Raw genomic sequence first — 18,804 nt, 5'->3', positions numbered from 1 at the left:
CAGTCTTTGTTGGCACTGTGATTTGGCATCTTACTGTAGTTTGTTTCTTTCTTACTCAGCTTTTTGCCCTGCATGTGTCCATATCTATCTCTCTGTCTCTGTGTCTTAAAGTCAAATGAAACTAAATGCAGGATTGACACTAACTATTGCAGTGGCTGCTTTTAATAGCCTTTGAGTTACATATCATGTAGTGTAGTGGGGCTTCCAAGTCACCACGTGATCAATACTTTTTGGTCCAAGTCTTCAGCTTTTTTCCTCCATCTTAGAAATGACTTCTAGGGAACAAACAGCAGGAAAAAAAAGCTATGTGCAGCAAGATCACGGCAAGTCCTCCACCCCTGCAGGCAGGAAGTGCCGAGCACAAATCGTCTGTGGGGCTCTGCCCATCAGAAACAGGAAGAACAAAGTGCAAACCAGCACACCCCTCATGCTTGGAAGATGAATTGTGTTGTTGAACACCTTGGTGATGTTGCAACGACCCCATGTACTGTAAGATCTGGTCCAGCCTCTTCACTTAGAGACACGTTACAATGGTGACATTGGCAGTGGAACCTAGGATTTGCATTACAAGTAGCAATGTGGAAAAAAAAATACTTTAAGGGATTTTAATGATCAATGGGGAAACAAACAAAGCCTGATTTTTGCCCATTATCAGTGGTTGTTTTCGACTTGAAATAAACTCATTGTACATTGACTCGCTAGTCCTCCTGCTATCTGCTGTCTTTCCTCTGCTTCAGCCAAACTGAAGAGACCAAGACAAACCAAAAGCCACAGCCCCGAACCATCAAACACAGCACGGGTGCATTTTCACTGCAAATAAGATCTATTTATAGAGCTTATTGCCAATAGCGAATATACACTCCAGGCAATTTCAGATTAAGGCAAACACATCCATCACATATTAAATAATTTAATAAATGCCTCATGTGCAACACATTTCCTGCTTTAATACACAAAAGGTGATCAGAGGGGTGTGTTTCTTTCCCTAGGAATCTATTCAAGCAGGCTTGGGAAGCATTTAGATGCACACATCAGAATACAATGTAATAACATATGAAGATAACAGAAGAGTGTGCGCACTCACGCACACACACTCACACATATTGGTATCATATAGCAAGACAACACTGTTTTGTTGAGTGTATATATAGAGTCTAATTACATTGTGAGCCGTGGCGATAAATCACTGGAGTCTTAATCAAAGCACTACAACAGAGAGAGTCATCAATCACTTACTACAGCACAACACAACATCAGCCTGTAGCTTCTCCTTGTCCTCTGGCTGGCAGCCCCGCTCATGCCTAACGTGGGACACATCGCTGTGACACATCATTAGCACAATCAACACCACTTTGGACGTCCTGACGGAAAGCCATCAAATGGCAAATGGATATGAAGATATATGGGGCCATAAAGCTGACAAACCCTGATTCCCATGTCAGTGTGTGTGAAGGAAATCTGCATAGGAAAGACTGGAATGTCTTCTCTGTTTTGAGAAAAACTGGAGAGCCAGACGGGGAAAGACAGCACCTCTGAGGTTTCTCTTCCAAGGAAAGCGTCACAGTACTGATGGACAGTTATGATCAAGTATTTCATTCAATTCTGGACTCTTCAGTCTCTGCATGGACGTGTTAACTGTGGTTGGCTGTGATGGATGGCAGAGAGCCGGGTCATCTCAAAGGCACAGTAGTGACATTCAGAATGTCACCGCTTAAGGTGGAGGAATGACAGATGGCATTTCAATGGAATCTATAAAAATGTGCCACCACTGGAAGATGTTTTGACTTCTAGTTCTCTGCTGCCCTACTTTAGATCCAGTGTGCATTAAACAGTGCTTTAAAGACCTTCAAAAAAAGAAAACGCTGGAGGCAAAACCAAAAGAGGAGACATTGCTTCAACCTGAAGATCTGTGCATAATCAACTGAAGTGCCCAAGAGCAAGACTCCCACAGCGATGGTCCTCATTCATAATATAAGCAATTTTTAAGTGTCTTCTGGGCTTCTGTCTTCCATGTTTTTCTATGAAATTTCATCACATTTCCCTGTTTCACATGAGAGCATAGCTGAGGTTAAATGAAAGAGGACAAGACAGTGAGACAGAACAAACAGAGAAAGAGAGAGAGAGGAGGCCTGAGATGGCAGGCAGTCAGCTATGAAGGACATGGCCGCAGCAGTTATTTTTAGTTATCAGTTTTCGGAGGCTGTCATTCGGAACATCTCATTAAAAATCAGAAAAAAAATCTTGATGCTCCATCAAACCATTCAAATCATTGAAACCAGGAGAAAAAAAAAGCTCTATGTCCTGCTGTGCATGCTCTCCCTCTTGCTGACACACATACACACACACATGCCTGCCTGCACACACACACAGTGTCATGTTTCCGTGATTTCTGGGGACATTACATAGACTAATTTAATTCTAACCTCACCTACCTACGATTTACATTATGGGGACTTTGTACCCACAAGTAAGGTACCACAACGTGAGTAATACATAGGCACACACACTATCCAATGTCAGCGTCAAATAATTTGAGAGCAGCAGGCTATCAGTACAGAAATTAGGCAGATCTTTGGTGACCTCTGCACAAGGTATCTACACCACATATCCTTTAGGGGTTGCAGACAGATGCATGAATTATGTTCATGCGCCCACAGACATGTCTCTTAAAATGCACAGAAGTCCATCCAAGGCGTATTAATCATTCTATAATGAGAGATTAAACACCAAGATTCATTAGTACAATGTGGACACACTAAATCAGATACGTGAGGGAGATGTCCTCATTTTAACGTCGTTAAATTTAATAACAGGATCTCAGTTTTATGTCTTTTTCATGCTAAGTGCCTCGTGCAGCAATTCCCAAATGAAAGCAACTCAAATCAATAAATTTGTAGCATACTTTCGGGCAGTTTAGCACAGTTGTTTAGTTCTGATTTCTTTTTTGCAAGTAATAACACAAGGTGCTGTATATAAACTATAATAAAAGGCTGGATTATCGATCCAGTAACAGTTTGCATGCAGGCTGACAATTTGACCAAATTCTGTTCTGAAACAGATTAATTTAACTCAGATGGGCCATTTCTTTCCTCCTGTCTCTCCTTGACTGTTAACTGGTCTTTATAGATAATTACTAAAGTTATAGGGCTGAACCACACAGAGTAGAGTGATTACCATGTAATTACCAGCAGAGTCAATTATTTAACTCTGCTTGCCATTATTAAAGCTACTGTTCCTGCATTGTATTCGACAAGTCAAAGTCATTTTGCATGAAACAGTGCCAACACTTGGATATCTGTGCTAAATATACTGTTTGACCATTAACATTTATGAAAGAAATACAGTTTGATATAATCCGCAGTAGGTATTCCCAGTGGTGGGTGCACAGTATATCTGGACCATAGAAAATAATGGGTAAATGCTGCCGCCTGCTGGACCTGTGGTGTACTTGCCGCTTACAGTGCTGCATTCAAGCTATCGGAAATATTGGAATTCGGCTAAAACTCTATAGGTAATGCCAAGTTATCTCACATGCATTTTATCTTCTTCGTGCAGCTAGCACGAAACAGCACCTGTATTGTTTCCACATTAAAATCACGTCTAAATCTTTGTCCTAGGGGCCATTTTGTTTTAATATTGCCCAGGAGCACTTGTATTTACGACTGCTGACTTTGGCATTTGAAGGCAGATAAGTAGCCAAACATGGCGGGCATGGATGAGCCGTAAGTAGCTGCCGAAGAAACAAGAAACACAGTGATTAACTGCCCGAAAGATGCTTTCAAATCTCTTTAACCTACGAGAGCACAGCATGAATGAACCTTCTTTTATCCCTCTTTTTAGGGAGAAGAAAAGAAGGAGAGTAGTGGAGCTGACTGAGAAGTTAGTGATGAATTGGTAGAACTGTCGGAAGGTTTTGAGGTTACGAGCCAGGAGGAAGGTTAACGTTAGCTAGCTGAAGGAGCTAACCTGGTATTGATTAGACAGCTAGGCTACGGACAGAAACACTGACGAGCTGGTCGGAAGAAGCTGAAACGTCTTTACATAAAAGTGATGTATCATTCACGTCTATGCAAAGTCAAAGGTCTTGACTGTAGCTTGACGCTGTTGACATGCTATATTAGCTGTTTACACAGCCTAGCTCCGCGAGCTGTTCAGGCAGGAAGGGCACGCGAGATGACCCATAAAATGTCAGAGGGTCAGAAACGCCCACCTGTCAGAAGTATGTAGTTTTACTACGTTTTCACGTTGTTGAACAACAAAACGTCACACGACGACAGGACAGACATCAAAACACAAGTGAATGTTACAGTCCTTAGTTTCTTGAACCTCTTAAATTATCACATGATCTGCTGTGGATTGCAAATAGAACCCTTACTATGTGAGAGTTCATCACAGTATTGAGTGTAGGTCTTGATTGATATATATTTTTTTATTTGATTTTTTGCACGATCTAATGTCAGACCATCCAGTATCATGTTTGCCATCCATCATGAAATACTTAAGAGTTTAGCAGAGTTGCTACTGATCCTAAATGTACTCATTGTTGTCTTCAGGATGGTGGTTGATGGAGGCAGTGGACTCACCTGTGAGTGGGAGGGGCGATGGAGCCATGTGAAAAAGTTTCTGGAAAGATCGGGGCCTTTCACGCATCCTGACTTTGAACCCAGCACAGAGGTGACAATTTACAAGGAGTGGAATGATGCAAGCATTTAGTCTGTCCTGTGTCGGCTTGTATTGCTGTAATAAACAGCGTGTTTGTCACTTCTCACCACAGTCATTGAAGTTCATGTTAGAAACCTGCAAAATCCTGGTCATTGGTGCTGGTGGACTGGGATGTGAGCTGCTGAAAGACCTGGTATGAACACTATTGTTATGAATATGTAGATGGTGCAATTTGTGCTTTAATGAATGGCCAACACTTTGTTGTTTTATTTATTTATTTTCACGCCGTGGCTCAGGCTCTATCAGGCTTTTGCCACATTCATGTTGTTGACATGGACACCATTGATGTCTCGAACCTGAATCGTCAGTTCCTCTTCAGGTCAGTAGAATTGTAATGAATTCTATGACTAATTTCTGACCCACATAATCAGTTAATGTCATACTTGGAGCAAACCGATATGTACTTTTGATGTGTGTATAATGTTGACCAGGCACAAAGATGTAGGTCGGCCCAAAGCGGACGTTGCAGCTGACTTTATTAACACCCGCATACCTGGATGCTGTGTAGTCCCGTATCCTTTGGAGTGAACGACTAGAGTTCAGATGCTTTAGTTAAATGCAGTTGTTAAAAATTCCCACAGTCTACTTGATACCAGTGTGAAAAATGTTGCAGGCAACTTTTCCTAAATGCTTTGTGCAGACATTTTAAGAAAATTCAAGACTTGGATGAAACATTCTACAGACGTAAGTTTTTTTCATTCCCAATTTTCCTAATGCCAGGCTGGAAGGAGCGTAACTAGTCAGTTTGATACACTCACAACACTTTTCACTACAAATAAACGACTTGAGACCAAAACACACAGACTGAAAAGCCCTTCCATCAGGGAACAAGAGCCAAAAAAAAAATCATTTGCAACTTGCCTGTTATTTTGACAAACACTGGTTTTGTTACTTCGCAGCGCTCCACTCCCACTCTGCAGTTCTCACATCGCCACTGATAACATTTACATCATATTACATTCCATTTTTCTGCTCTGTAATGCACACATTAGGTTTTTTGCATCATGGCTTTGTGTTACACGCCCACTGCTTGGACTGTGTCATTATCAGAGATTTAAATTCATCCTTCTGTTTTCATCTAGAGTTCCATATAATTGTTTGTGGACTAGACTCCATAGTTGCCAGGAGGTGGATGAATGGTATGCTGGTGAGTTATTAATTTATTATTTATTAAAATGTGTCTTCACTGCACTCTTTGTCATGGTCCATCTTTCTCAGTATTGCGGCCAGCTGGTTTTGTTTGTGAAATACTTGCGTTTAAAAACAGTAAAGCTGTAAGATGTTGTGCTGAAAGGAACATTTTACATAATCAAATGCAACTCCTGTCTTTCTGTGCAGCTGTCTTTGCTGGTGTATGAGGATGGTGTCTTGGACCCAGGTTCTATCATTCCTTTAATTGATGGTGGGACTGAAGGCTTTAAAGGCAACGTCAGAGTCATCCTCCCCGGCATGACCGCCTGCATCGACTGCACCCTTGAGCTTTACCCTCCTCAGGTGAGGTAGCATTTAAAAAAAAAAATAAAAAAATAATGTTTACAACCACAACTTAGTGGCCTTACAGAATCAGCTCCTGGTCAGCGTGTTGTTTTTAAAATACGTCTGTCTTTATAGGTCAACTTCCCCATGTGCACAATAGCCTCCATGCCTCGTTTGCCTGAACATTGCATCGAGTACGTCCGGATGCTGCTGTGGCCCAAAGAGTCACCCTTTGGAGGTATGAAATCACACTGCAGTTACTATTATTTCTGTTGAGGGGTAATTTGTAGTGGCTTGCAAACTTTTTCAAACAAATGAACTTAAATTATCGTTACGCTCTTGTTTGTTTGTGGATTAGATGGTGTGGACCTCGATGGGGACGACCCAGAGCACATCCAGTGGGTGTACCAGAGATCTCTGGAGAGGGCAGCAGAGTTCAACATAACAGGAGTCACATACAGACTAACCCAGGGTGAGCACACAAAGCACATCCATCTGTCACCACCAGAGCACAGCTAAATTTCTTGCAGCTCTGCTGGGAGACAAGCCAAAGTACATAGAACATTGCAAGCTGTTGCTGCCCTACTGAGGACGGAAGTTTGGTATCTTAGTGAGTGTCTCTACAATACTGTTTTTCTTTGTGCAAGACAAATGGTAAAAGAACAACAAACAAAAATCTTGAGTTGTTTGCTTGGATTGGCAGATTTGTATTGTTTTTTTTTTCTTTGTCCATTTTCAGAAGTCAGCAAAATATATTTTCTACATCCTATTTAAATGTTGCAGGTGTTGTAAAGAGGATAATTCCAGCTGTAGCTTCAACAAATGCTGTTATAGCCGGTGAGTAGCTAAATGTGAAGGTGCACAGACCTGTGGACTGACGCCTTTACTGTATGCCCTGCCATACGAGAGCTGATTATCTCATATTGACTTGTATGTAAACAGACGTGTCTACCTGAACATAATAGTTTTTTTCTGTTTCATTTGATGCAGCTGCTTGTGCAACCGAGGTTTTCAAAATAGCATCAAGGTGAGTTTGCAGGTTCTGCTTTGCAGCCATACGCACAAAGTGAACGTCTGTGCACTTCACTGTGTCTCATGATATGACCATTTGCATCCGCAGTGCCTCTATACCTCTCAATAACTACATGGTCTTCAGTGATGTTGACGGCCTATACACTTATACTTTTGAAGCAGAACGGAAGGTTTGTCACTGAATTTCATTGACCAGTTCATGACTTACTGCCAGTTAAGTTTTCTACAGTGATGAAATGCCCTTTTTGTAAAATATCCTTACGTTCACTTCCAATGCAGGAAAACTGTTCAGCCTGCAGCCAAGTACCTCTGGATTTGCACTTTTCTCCATCTTCTAAACTCCAGGAGGTGTTGGACTACCTGACTGAGAGTGCCTCCCTGTAGGTTGAGCTCCCTTACCTCAATTCATTAGCAGTTACGACACTATACTTAAGTTCTGCATATGGTGTTAGTTGTTTGCTGTTGATTTTTAGTAGTGCATTGTCTTTAATAACCAAATATAATGTGTTTTTTCAGACAAATGAAATCACCTGCTATAACAGCAACAGTGGAAGGAAAGAACAAAACATTATATTTACAGGTAATTAACCTCTGGTTGCACGCTGTTGTGTTTTCCGTCTCAGGGTGACGACTGTGTCCTGATGAAACCAGGCACTTGTGCAATTTTTGGCTTGGGCTGACATTCAGTTGGTATTTTGTTTTCCAGTCTGTCGCCTCAATTGAACAGAGGACGCGGCCAAATCTGTCCAGAACGCTGAAGGGTGGGGTGCTTTATTTACTGAATATTTTCCCTAGAAATGACAGTGCCTACACTCTGAATTTGTCAGATGAATACACTGCGAATATGCTGACTCACTAATGAACGTGTTTTTTCCAGAGCTGGGGCTGACTGACGGGCAGGAGCTCGCTGTGGCTGATGTCACCACACCCCAGACCATGTTGTTCAGACTCTGCTTTACCTCATAGGATGAACTCAGGCACTCCCCCAACCAGTTGTTACTCTGGTTTCTTGGCCAACCATTACTTAATGCAGATACATAATATTTAAAATGGCCTAAAAACTGGAACAGTTTACAATCTATTCAGTCACAGTGTAAATGAGTGTGGCTAATTTAATCGTTTTAATGTACTTACTGACTAAAGTTAATGTTTTCAACTGAAAAGCCAAATCATACTTCAAAACCTGTCATCATGTTTTGGTGATTCATTGTCTGAAAGATTTCTGCATTAATGTGTTATCTGCACTGCAACCTAAAATGTGCTCTGTGCAAAGAGACAAGCATTTGTTATGGAAAAAATTATTATGTACTTGTTGTTTTGCATATTTATTTATTAGACAACAGTTTTTTTTTAGTTGCAGAAACCACTGAAGTGGTAATCAGCAGACACTGATAATGATGTGTGAACTGGAATAAAATGTTTTTCATATAAAGTTTCTGTTTTCTTTACATGTACATACATGTATTTGTGGAAGTGAAATAATATTTACTCAAGTTTAGTATGTAGGATTGAGAGACGTTAGTGCATTAGATCCACTTTGCTTTAGAAGCCATTTGTTGACATGTATCAATACAGACAGCAGTTCATATTCACGCATCATCTAAAACAGCTCAACATCTAAAAGGCTCAAAAATAAATAAAATATCGATGCAATAATATGTACGTACTGGAGCTGTGTAGACACCCACAGTCCTATAACTGTGAGTTTAAACATTAACAACGCAGGCTTGTGTGTGTCGGAGGATCTTCCTCTGCTGACGAGACTACAGACTCAGCCCGGTCAGACCGGATCATGACGTCATGGTGCTACGTGGAAAGGAAGTCTCGAGGAAGCTAACGCTAGCTGAGATACAAGTTGAGAGCGACCAAAACAAACCATGACGGCCGAGCAAAGGAGCCGAAAAAAGCATGGATTAACCATGGAGATGCTTTCGCTTTGATTGCTGTAGGCTTCAAGCTACTGTTTTGGAGACACCTGCATTTCTACATGACTGATTTTGAGTGTCAACTAGCCAGTTTGAGCTGTCGGTGAACTGGATCTGGGATTGATGCTTTTCCTGTACGCTAACGTTATGCGTTGGCTAACTCATAGCTTTGCTAACTAGCTAAGTGGTAGGTATCTGTCCTCAAACCTTTCCTGGACAGAACCATACTTGAAATTGCGAAAACTGCTCGCACCACGTTGTCATTAATAACGACAAATGCAGCGACAGTTAAAGTGACTGTGCGTCATGTGGTACATCCGTGTCAACAATTTCTGAACTTGGTGTTAGCTAGCTAGCCTAATAGTCAAAATGAGTTGGTTCAACGCATCTCATCTGTCCAGCTTCGCTAAACAAGCTTTAACATCAGCTCAGAAGTCAATCGATCGAGTTCTCGACATCAAAGAAGAGGGCCAATGGGGTGACACAGCTGTAATGCCCTATGATGGTAAGTCATGTACTACACGATGGCTAACAGCATGCTAATGTTGTCACATGCAAATGTCGGATAACTGCTATAACTTGTACAATTTCTATTTTTGCCAGACGTTACATTACCTGGAAAGCTATCATTAAGTGGAGGGTGGGGAATGACGCAGTGGGAAGCACCCCCTGAAGAAAAGACCACCACCCCTCCTCCTTCGTCTGCGGCCATTACTACACCTGTCACCCGCACAGTTGTGGATGAATCCGAAAAGTTTTTCAGTGCCTTTTTGTCCCCTGGCGACGTAGGTGTCACCAAAAGCCAGGTAGTGTCTGTACCCCCGACTAAGTCTAAAAGGCGCCCTCAGGAGAAGGAAAAGAAAAACAAAGAAGCAGTGGTCCAAAAAGACGTGGAGACTCAAAATGACACGAGTCATGAGAGTCAGAGAGTTGCTGAGAGCCAGTCCCTGGAGCCCGAGTCCTCCCCGGCAGCCCCTTGTGCAGACACTGTCCTCCTGGAGCCGGTTTCTCCTGCTGTGGCTTCTTCCGATGATCTTCCTTGTAGCCCTGACAGCGAAACGAGCACTGTGAAAACAGATGTTGGCTCAACACTTTCTGTAGACTCAAAACTGGAGCAGCCACACACTCCATCAGAGCACCAAGTTGAACAGGATACCACAGATTCTGCTGAACCTTCTGCTATCACTTCTGAACCCAAGAGCTCTACCCCTTCTGATCCTTCGCCCTCCCCTGCCTCTAAGGAAGTGCTCATAGAGCATAAAGACTCAAAGGTGGAGGACCGTCAAAATGATACCCCCTCTCCTCCAGTCAGCGCTTTTTCCTCAGGAACCTCTACCACCAGTGACATTGAAGTGCTGGACCATGAGTCTGTGTTGAGTGAGAGCTCAGCCAGCTCAAGACAAGAAACTGGAGAGGGCAAGGCTGGCCTTCACCTGATGCAGGGCTCCTTCCAGCTTCTCACTGCCTCCACTTGTGGAGATTTCCCCCGTCTGGATGACTATTCCAAACTCACGGAGAGCTGCGGTTCCTCCTCAGATGCGTTTGAGCGCATAGATTCGTTCAGTGTGCAATCACTGGATAGCCGGAGCGTCAGCGAGGTTAACTCAGATGATGAGATCCCTGGCAGTCGGACTCTAGCGTCTGTCACTGCGGGCCCTGCTCCTTTAACAGTGTCATCAGCTGTGTGTCAGAAGCAGGAAGATGGGGTGGTGGAGAAGGTAGGAGAGGAGGAAGAGGAGGAGGAGGAGGAAGAGGAGGAAGAGGGCTTTACTGAAACAATGAGGGAGCAATCGCTGGATGAGATGGAGGAGAGTGGACGGAGTGCGACGCCTGTTAATAGTGAGCAGCCTGAAGAGTTGACGGAACAGGAACAGGGTTTTGAGGCGAATGTCACTCTCTGTGATCTCACCTCCAAAGCTGAAGAACAGATCATTCCACCAATCACAGAAGAGATGAAAAGTTTCTCAACAGTTCAGATTTTGGAGCTTCAGAAGGTAGCAATTGGTTTTGTATATCTTGTGTAGCTGATAGCATCGATTGTAAAGATTTGTTTCATGTACACATATGTGTATGCATGCTTAACTGTCAAAATCAACTTCCTGGATCATGTTGAATACACTAGAGTTTATTGTTCAGCTTCAGAACACCCTAACCCCAGCATATGAAGGATACTAGTTCTAGATTATTCGTGTATATAGTACCATACAGAAGTCTCAAACTGCTCTGACAAGTAAAGTTGTTTATCTGAGCATACAAAACAACATTTATACACCTAATAAGTAACAACAAATTTGTTTAACCAGCTCTGTGTTTTATTCAAAACAGAAGTAAATGGCTTAGCTAGGCTGTCATGACATATTTCCATATTGTCTTGCAAGACCTTCCAAGTGTGTTGTCCAGAGCAGCACTGTGTTTTTCCTGTGTAACAGCTTTAATGCCACCTTTTCCATGTGGTTGAAGACCTTTGAACACCAGTGTATTTTAAAATATCTGCCAATGCATAGAAAAGTTTGGTCAACAATCACTATTTCCCCCATAATTGACAGAATTTGTTATACTCAAGGAAATATGCAACGCCATATTTAAACACTACCACACTGTTTTCCTTAAGAGTAAGTTTCATGTTTTTAGGCTTTCCTGTGCAACTGCTGTGGTTAAGTGTTGTGGACTTGTTGTAGGTTATTGATGAGCTATCAGGCCGCCTTGAGAAGAGAGAGTCTCAGCTGCTGATAGTCAGCAAAGACAAGGCCAGGCTGGAAGAGGAGTGTGACAATCTCAAAGAGTGAGTATATGGTGCGCACACACACACACACACACACACACACCTTGTTCACATTGGCACTGTAAATAATGTTGATAAGAGCTGTTTTGTCCTTGCTGATATCCAGGTCAGAGAAGGCAACATGGTGTCACTGTATTATGTTGCTTCTGTGAAACTACCAAATGCCACAAATTAGTTGGACTCTTAAACTGCAAAAGTGTTTCTAAATAGTCTTTCTTTATATATCTATATGCACCATATAATTGTTCTAACTACGGTATAAAGATACAGGTACAGTTAGTCACTCAGGTGGTGAATTTGGTGAATGCGTAGAATAATCTACTTGTGCCGTCTTGGCTTTGAGGCTGTATAGATTTTGACAGTGAGCTCTTACACTAATGACTGTTCATCCTCCAGTGAAGTGGTGAGCCTGAAGGAGGAGAGCTCCACTGTTCAGTCCCTGAAGGACGAGTTCACCCAGCGCATAGCCGATGCAGAGAGGAAGGCTCAGCTGGCCTGCAAAGAAAGAGACATAGCCAAGAAGGTAACTCACATATTAGCGATCTGAGCCTCTACTTCTACTGTTTATATATATTTACTCTACAATGTGACCCATATTTATCTACTCTGACGGTGAAATCCAAAATCTCACATGTCCAAAGTGTCAAAGATGACATTTTTCTGTGCCACAGGAAATAAAGGGCTTGCGAGAAGAGCTTTCTACACGACTTAACTCCAGTGATACGATGGAGATCATCAGAGAGAAGGAAGAGCAGATCCGAGGCCTGCTGGAAGAAGGTAATATTAATTGTAGCAGACTATTATTCTTCCCTTTGGAAGAGGCTTTTCAGGTGAGAAACAGTTTAAAATAAAGGTGCTTTTACTCTGTCCAGCTTCATAAAAAGTAGCACATCAGGAGTTGACTGAGGAGTCAGCATGATTTAGGAGTTACAGCTAATGATTCATTAGGGCTCAACAAATCATGCATACATTGATCTTGATGGAGTCGAGGTGGATGCTGCCGTGGATGTACTCTTTAACTGTACCTACTTCAGCTGAGCGGCTGTCAATTTCTGTCACTTTCAGGTGAAAAGCTGTCCAAGCAGCAGCTGCAGCACAGCAACATCATCAAGAAACTGCGCGTGAAGGAGAAGGAGAGCGACACCAAGATCGCCAAGCAGCAGAAGAAAATCAAGGAGCAGGATGAGGAGCTCAGGCAACTGCAGCAGGTCACATTTTAGTACATAAAATCAATTTTGCAACAAAGGAACCTCGCTAAATGGGTGGAATCGAATGGGTCATGTCAAAGTCTGTAGTCTATGGTCCTGTGTCACAAATAAAATACGACACAATGTCTGAATAACATTTAGAAATAGGACAAAAACATAGTGAAACACCTCGCTCTCTTGCAGTGTGGCATATTGTTCAGGAAGCAGAATGATATGAGGCCTTTTTAGATGTTGTTTGTCTGTGCTTTTGTTATTGATTTACCACATTTCACAACTGTTATCTCTTTATCGTCCATCATAAACCTTTGCAAAACATGATTTGAGCCCCCCCCCCCCCCCCCCCCACACACACACACACACACACACACACACACTCACACACACTCACACACTTTTAATGATTGTAATGTATAATTAACTTAAATAACTATGTTTCGTATAATCGTGACAACAATCAATCCTGTCTGTGTGTTATGTGTTTAGGTTCTAGATGGGAAGGAGGAGGTGGAGAAACAGCACAGGGAGAACATCAAGAAACTAAACGGTGTGGTGGAGCGGCAGGAGAAGGAACTGAGCAGGCTGCAGACGGACGACGAGGAGCTGCAGGAGAAGAACCGGAGCCTGCAGGCTGCTCTGGACAGCTCTTATAAGTAAACACTGACACACCCTGCCACTGAGCTCCTGTATAAATCCAACCCTACGAGCCAGCTGTTGTACTGTAGCAAACATTTCATTTTGTTTGACAGAGTATACAGCGCAGGCTAAGTGTGTGTGTGTGAAAGTGACATATTTATTGTGCGGTACTCCAGTTTGTTGGATTTGAAATGATGCATTGAAAGTGAAAGTGTTGACCTCTATCTTTAATTTGAGGGTGTTTTCATCTACACTGGTATAAGAACTGTAAGCATTTGTATACGTAGTCCATCAGTTTTTAGGGGACAGCTGTCATAGGCTCATGGTGATGATGGTCTAATTCTACATCTCTGTTGTCAGGGAGCTGGCAGAACTTCACAAGGCGAACGCCAGCAGAGCCAGCGAGGCTGAAGAAGCGGCTCTCAACCGGGACACGCAGGCCAAGGAGCAGCTGAGCCTGGCTCTTGAAAAGGCCCAGGAGGAGGCCAGGATTCAACAGGAGGCCCTGGCTGATCAGGTAACACGGCCTCACTGTACACAAGCACCATGGAACAATTTGCTTGCTACACATGTTAGGAAAGCGTAGGAGGCTCATCAGTCAGAAGCACACCTTGCATATTTAAATGTTAAGTGTACACTGTGGGTGGCTTTAGTGCAGCCTCAATAAACCCTAATGTTTAAATGGGAGTCAGTGGTGCAGCTGTTATTTTCACCATGTTTTATTTCTGCAGTGCAGGGGGTACTTACTCGGGCATGCAGTGACGGTGTGCGATTCCTACACTATGATCAGACTTTGTTCAGCAGCACCTGCTTTCATGCACCACCAGGGCAGGACAGTGTAGTGAATCTTTACAGCATATTCTTGCTAATTTTGTTGGAGATGCTACGTTAAGAATGCTACAAGAAATAGTCAGGCAACAATGTCAATTTAATAGTGATGTGAATGTTTTCTATACACACATTCATTTCATTTAAACATATATGAAAGTCAGCCAGTTTGTAATGTGTCATTCCACCGTTTTCAGCACTCGATGTTCGTTGAATCACTGCCAGGCTTAACAGGACGTCCTTTGTTAACTCTGTCTAATATTGTGTACAGGTGGCTGACCTGAGACTGGCTCTGCAGAGGGCTGAGCAACAGCAGGCAAGGAAAGAAGATTATTTGAGGGAGGAGATCAGTGAGCTGCAGCAGGTAACATAATATTCTGGTTCGAAGGCATCCTACAAAGTTGGTTCCCCTTGGCAAGAGGCAAAAATAACCATCATTTCAACAGGGACAGGATTTATTTAAGGCATTTTCTTGGCATCTTCCACAGAGGCTTCAGGAGGCAGAGACTCGGAACCAGGAACTCAGTCAGAGTGTCACCTCTGCAACACGGCCCCTACTGCGCCAGATCGAGAATTTACAGGCCTCGCTCGGCGGCCAGACGGCATCCTGGGAAAAACTGGAGAAGAACATCTCTGATAGGCTCGGTAAGGAGTTAAACTGCATGTGTAAAACGATCATCAAAAGACAGCATTGTGCAAAGTGAACAAAAGCTTCACATCTGCTCTCCCTTTTAATCCTCGTTTTCTTTCCGTCAGCGGATGCCCAGGCACAGCTGGCTGTTGCTGTGGAGAAGGAGCGATCAGCAACGGAAGAACTGCTGTCCATCAAGTCCCAGCTGGCCTCTCTGGAGTCCCAGAATTCCCTGGTCCGCCAGGAGAAGGCGCGACTCCTGGCACAGCTGGATGCCGAGAAGAACAAGAGAGAGAAGCTGGAGGATGAGAGCAGCAGGTAACAGATTACAACTTAAGCCTGCAGGGTTGAGTGATGTGGTGCACCCAGCTGTCTTTGCTGTTTATTCTCAATGTATTTTTTCATGACTAAAATGTATGGGGTTGGATAAATGAATTGATGAGTAAGTTGGTTTAATTTGAACAATGGTATGGCTTTCAAATTGCTACCACTAGAGCATCAAGAAGGTGTGCTGCATGACAAAATGAAGGAGAATCAATAAGCAATCAATAGCAGACTGCAAATGTATTTGTCTTGTCGGCAGTTTGTTTTATTGTCATTCTTCCCAGAAACCTTACTTTAAATCACTGGTAGACAACACAGTAAATGTTATGCTGCCTTCAGAAAGTTGTTGGCATAGTTTTTCTTTGTAGGATAAAACATATGATTGTTGTCACCACGTCCCCTCTTGTAATGCTAATGCCACCCAGGGAGTGTTTTTGTTTCACAACAAACCCATTTGTGAGTCAGAGTGTGAACCGGAGGCTGGGGGGACCCCCTCCTGGCAGAAGCGTTCATGCATGTGTGCACACTGATGTTTTGTTAGAAGGCTTAATGGTGTAGCTGGGCCAGTGGCGCAATGGATAACGCGTCTGACTACGGATCAGAAGATTCTAGGTTCGACTCCTGGCTGGCTCGGGAAAAGTTTTTGTCTTATGCTACGACGTGCAACTGTATGCATGAAACACTGTGCAGGCATTTTACGACAAAGAAGAAAATATATTGGCTTACTACAATAAAATGTCTCTACAGTCTCTTAACCACACGTAGCTGTAAATAAATGCCATAAATTTGATTGTTTAAGCTGATGTTGTATACAGCTCTTGGCTACTTAAGGAAACATGTGGCTCCTTCATTATATTTCACACCATTATACTGATTTCATTTAATTCTAGGCGTGTCAGAGGGGTATTTCACTGGCTTTGAGTCTTTGATACTGGTGATTGTAGAGACGTATTGCTTGTTCTCTCAATGCAGGGAGCATGTTGAGCTGGAAAATCTGCGAGGAGAACACATTCGGATGCTCGAAGATGCTAAGAAAGAAAAGGTACCGTAATTCTTTTTCCCACTCTTGTTTTGTCGTCTGTGAAACAGCTTCCTCATGCGCATCTTTTTGCTTCTTCCCCCAGCTGCTGCTGACCAATCAGTTAGAGATGGAGAAGATGAAGGTGGAGCAAGAGAAGAAGAAATGCTACTTAGCACAAGAGGCACTGAAGGAAAAGGTTCAGGAGAATTTTAGAGATTATTAGCACCTGATTTTATCTTTAGTCTCTTTAAGACAAATTTCTCAATTTCAGTTGTTCAAATGTTTTCACTTTGCTCTCTAACAGTTGTGAATCTTTTCTCTATCAGGAGCGAAAGGCCATGACCCACTCCGTGGGAGAGCCCCCAGCCTCATCCACACCCTCCCTGTCCCGCTCCAGCTCCATCAGTGGGGCAGACAATGCTGGTCTGCACACCTCCATTCTTTCCCAGGTACACACCGGGGAAACATGTCACAACCAAGAAATGAACATTAGTTTGTACGTGCTGGGGTTTGTGCAGCTTGACTGGTCCTATGCCTTGTTTGACTCGTCCACAGGATGATTCTTTAGACCACTCACTGAGTACTATGACCATGTCCATGTCGATGAGCGGGACCAACCTGTACGAGGCCGCCAGACTGTCGGGAGGCTCCAGCATCATAGAGAACCTCCAGTCTCAGCTCAAGCTCAGAGAGGGAGAGATAGCACAGCTGCAGGTAGCAATTCAGAACAAACCACTATCAGGTTGATGGTGCTGCTACAGGTCAGCACCATTTGGCCAAATCTAAAAATAGAGCTGTACTGAATGTTATGAATCTTCGAAGCTTCATTCATAACATTGACAGTCAACTTCTAATGGATAAGGAGCTTTGAATATAAAACAAAAAATAATATATTTAATTGTGAAAAAACATGTATCAAATGCAAATCAACATTTTGATAGTGCAGGAAATTGCTCTTTTTTCCTAAGAGGCAGCTGAGTACCAGTGGTTTATACTACTCTCATTCGTTCCTCCTGCTGTTGCAGCTTGAGATCTCCGGTCTAGAGAGGAGTCGTTCTGTGATGGCGGAAGAGCTTGTCCGACTCACCAATCAAAACGATGAAATGGAGGAGAAGGTGAAGGAGATCCCCAAGTTGAAAATCCAACTCAAGGTAAAGCCTGTATGAGGAAATGGAGAATTCATTGTGACTTAAATTGTTCGTAGTCTCAGTTTCTGTCAAGAGGTACTGTACTTGCAGAGGCTCTTCTAATTTGCGTGGCTGTGCTTTTCAGGACCTGGAGCAGCGGCACAACACTATCCTGCAGATGTATGGAGAAAAGGCTGAAGAGGCAGAGGAGCTGAGACTAGACCTTGAAGATGTGAAGAACATGTACAAAACCCAAATAGATGAACTGCTGCAGAACCAGAAATAAACAGTTTCTACTGCCCTGTGTTACTTCTGGGACACTCAAAAACAAATCAGCTGACCTTGATAGCCACATGTGCATTCACAGACAAAGATCGGGCAGAGAGTTTAATCACTAAAGAAAATTCATTTATCTTATTTAAATTCATTCTTACATGTTCTATTTAAGTGGGGTCTTGGGATCATGCATAACATACAATGCATTATTACAGAACCAGTATGAAGGATAGCCACAGTTTGTGATTCGGGTGTCTATTTGAAATCTTTTGGACTTCCAGTAGTGCAAGAATAATTTCTCATGATCGAACCTTTCTCATAGCATTGTATAGACAGTTTATAACTGTAGGAGATGGTGAAGGTTGTTTTGCACTTTACAAATTCCTCCTTATTTCTTAATACATTACAGAATTGATGAACTATATAAAAAATATTGTACAGAGAAATTTATGTATTGTTCTTATCTCCTTACAAATCACAGAATGTGGCGTAGACCTGAGAATAGTTTGTGACTGAAATCCTGAAGATTGGATGTTAAATCGTATAAATATGTAAATGAATAAACATTTATTTGGGTGGTGGAAAGTACGGTGATTCTTAATTTGAATTGTGTAGTTTCACTGCATTCACACAAAATGTTATGTGATCTTAATAATGCACTAAACCCTTTAAACATCTTTATACATGTTCTGAATGATTTCATGCATTTTATTCTTACGCAATTAAAACTGACAAACATTTTATATGTGCTCCATAAACACAAACAGATGTTGTCATCATTGTAAAGACATTTAATCACATGGGGATAAAGTTCTATAA

General features: G+C 42.5%; 2 protein-coding genes and 1 non-coding gene across 5 annotated transcripts; all 3 read left to right on the top strand.

The window, feature by feature from the left end:
- The first annotated feature begins 3,658 nt into the window (after positions 1–3,658).
- Positions 3,659–8,659, top strand: uba3 (ubiquitin-like modifier activating enzyme 3). 3 transcript variants are annotated; one of them, XM_076752444.1, is made up of 18 exons: positions 3,703–3,722; positions 3,841–3,879; positions 4,554–4,674; positions 4,775–4,855; positions 4,959–5,041; positions 5,154–5,234; positions 5,363–5,406; positions 5,805–5,869; positions 6,061–6,216; positions 6,334–6,436; positions 6,557–6,670; positions 6,982–7,035; positions 7,189–7,225; positions 7,319–7,400; positions 7,510–7,610; positions 7,747–7,810; positions 7,937–7,991; positions 8,108–8,659. In XM_076752444.1, the coding sequence occupies exons 1-18, from the start codon at positions 3,703–3,705 to the stop codon at positions 8,194–8,196; spliced, it is 1,389 nt and encodes a 462-aa protein (XP_076608559.1). In that variant the 3' UTR covers positions 8,197–8,659. The 3 variants fall into 3 exon arrangements, with proteins under 3 accessions (XP_076608568.1, XP_076608559.1, XP_076608551.1); XM_076752453.1 differs by lacking the exon at positions 3,841–3,879 and having other exon boundaries at positions 3,659–3,722; XM_076752436.1 differs by lacking the exon at positions 3,703–3,722 and having other exon boundaries at positions 3,730–3,879.
- Positions 8,660–9,038: 379 nt separating this feature from the next.
- tmf1 (TATA element modulatory factor 1) lies at positions 9,039–18,573 on the top strand. The gene is made up of 17 exons (XM_076751409.1): positions 9,039–9,660; positions 9,759–11,149; positions 11,834–11,937; positions 12,334–12,460; positions 12,609–12,714; positions 13,003–13,145; positions 13,629–13,795; positions 14,139–14,295; positions 14,878–14,970; positions 15,095–15,251; positions 15,363–15,555; positions 16,534–16,603; positions 16,686–16,778; positions 16,909–17,031; positions 17,138–17,296; positions 17,608–17,733; positions 17,855–18,573. Exons 1-17 carry the CDS (start codon positions 9,525–9,527, stop codon positions 17,993–17,995), a joined length of 3,486 nt encoding a protein of 1,161 aa, XP_076607524.1. The 5' UTR covers positions 9,039–9,524; the 3' UTR covers positions 17,996–18,573.
- Positions 16,122–16,194, top strand: trnar-acg (transfer RNA arginine (anticodon ACG)). Its single transcript has one exon. It is a non-coding gene; the product is annotated as a tRNA-Arg (tRNA).
- Positions 18,574–18,804: the final 231 nt, after the last annotated feature.

The sequence above is a fragment of the Chaetodon auriga genome, chromosome 2, assembly GCF_051107435.1.
Source record: "Chaetodon auriga isolate fChaAug3 chromosome 2, fChaAug3.hap1, whole genome shotgun sequence".
Taxonomy (NCBI): Eukaryota; Metazoa; Chordata; class Actinopteri; order Chaetodontiformes; family Chaetodontidae; genus Chaetodon; species Chaetodon auriga.
This window is presented reverse-complemented; position numbering and strand designations above follow the sequence as displayed.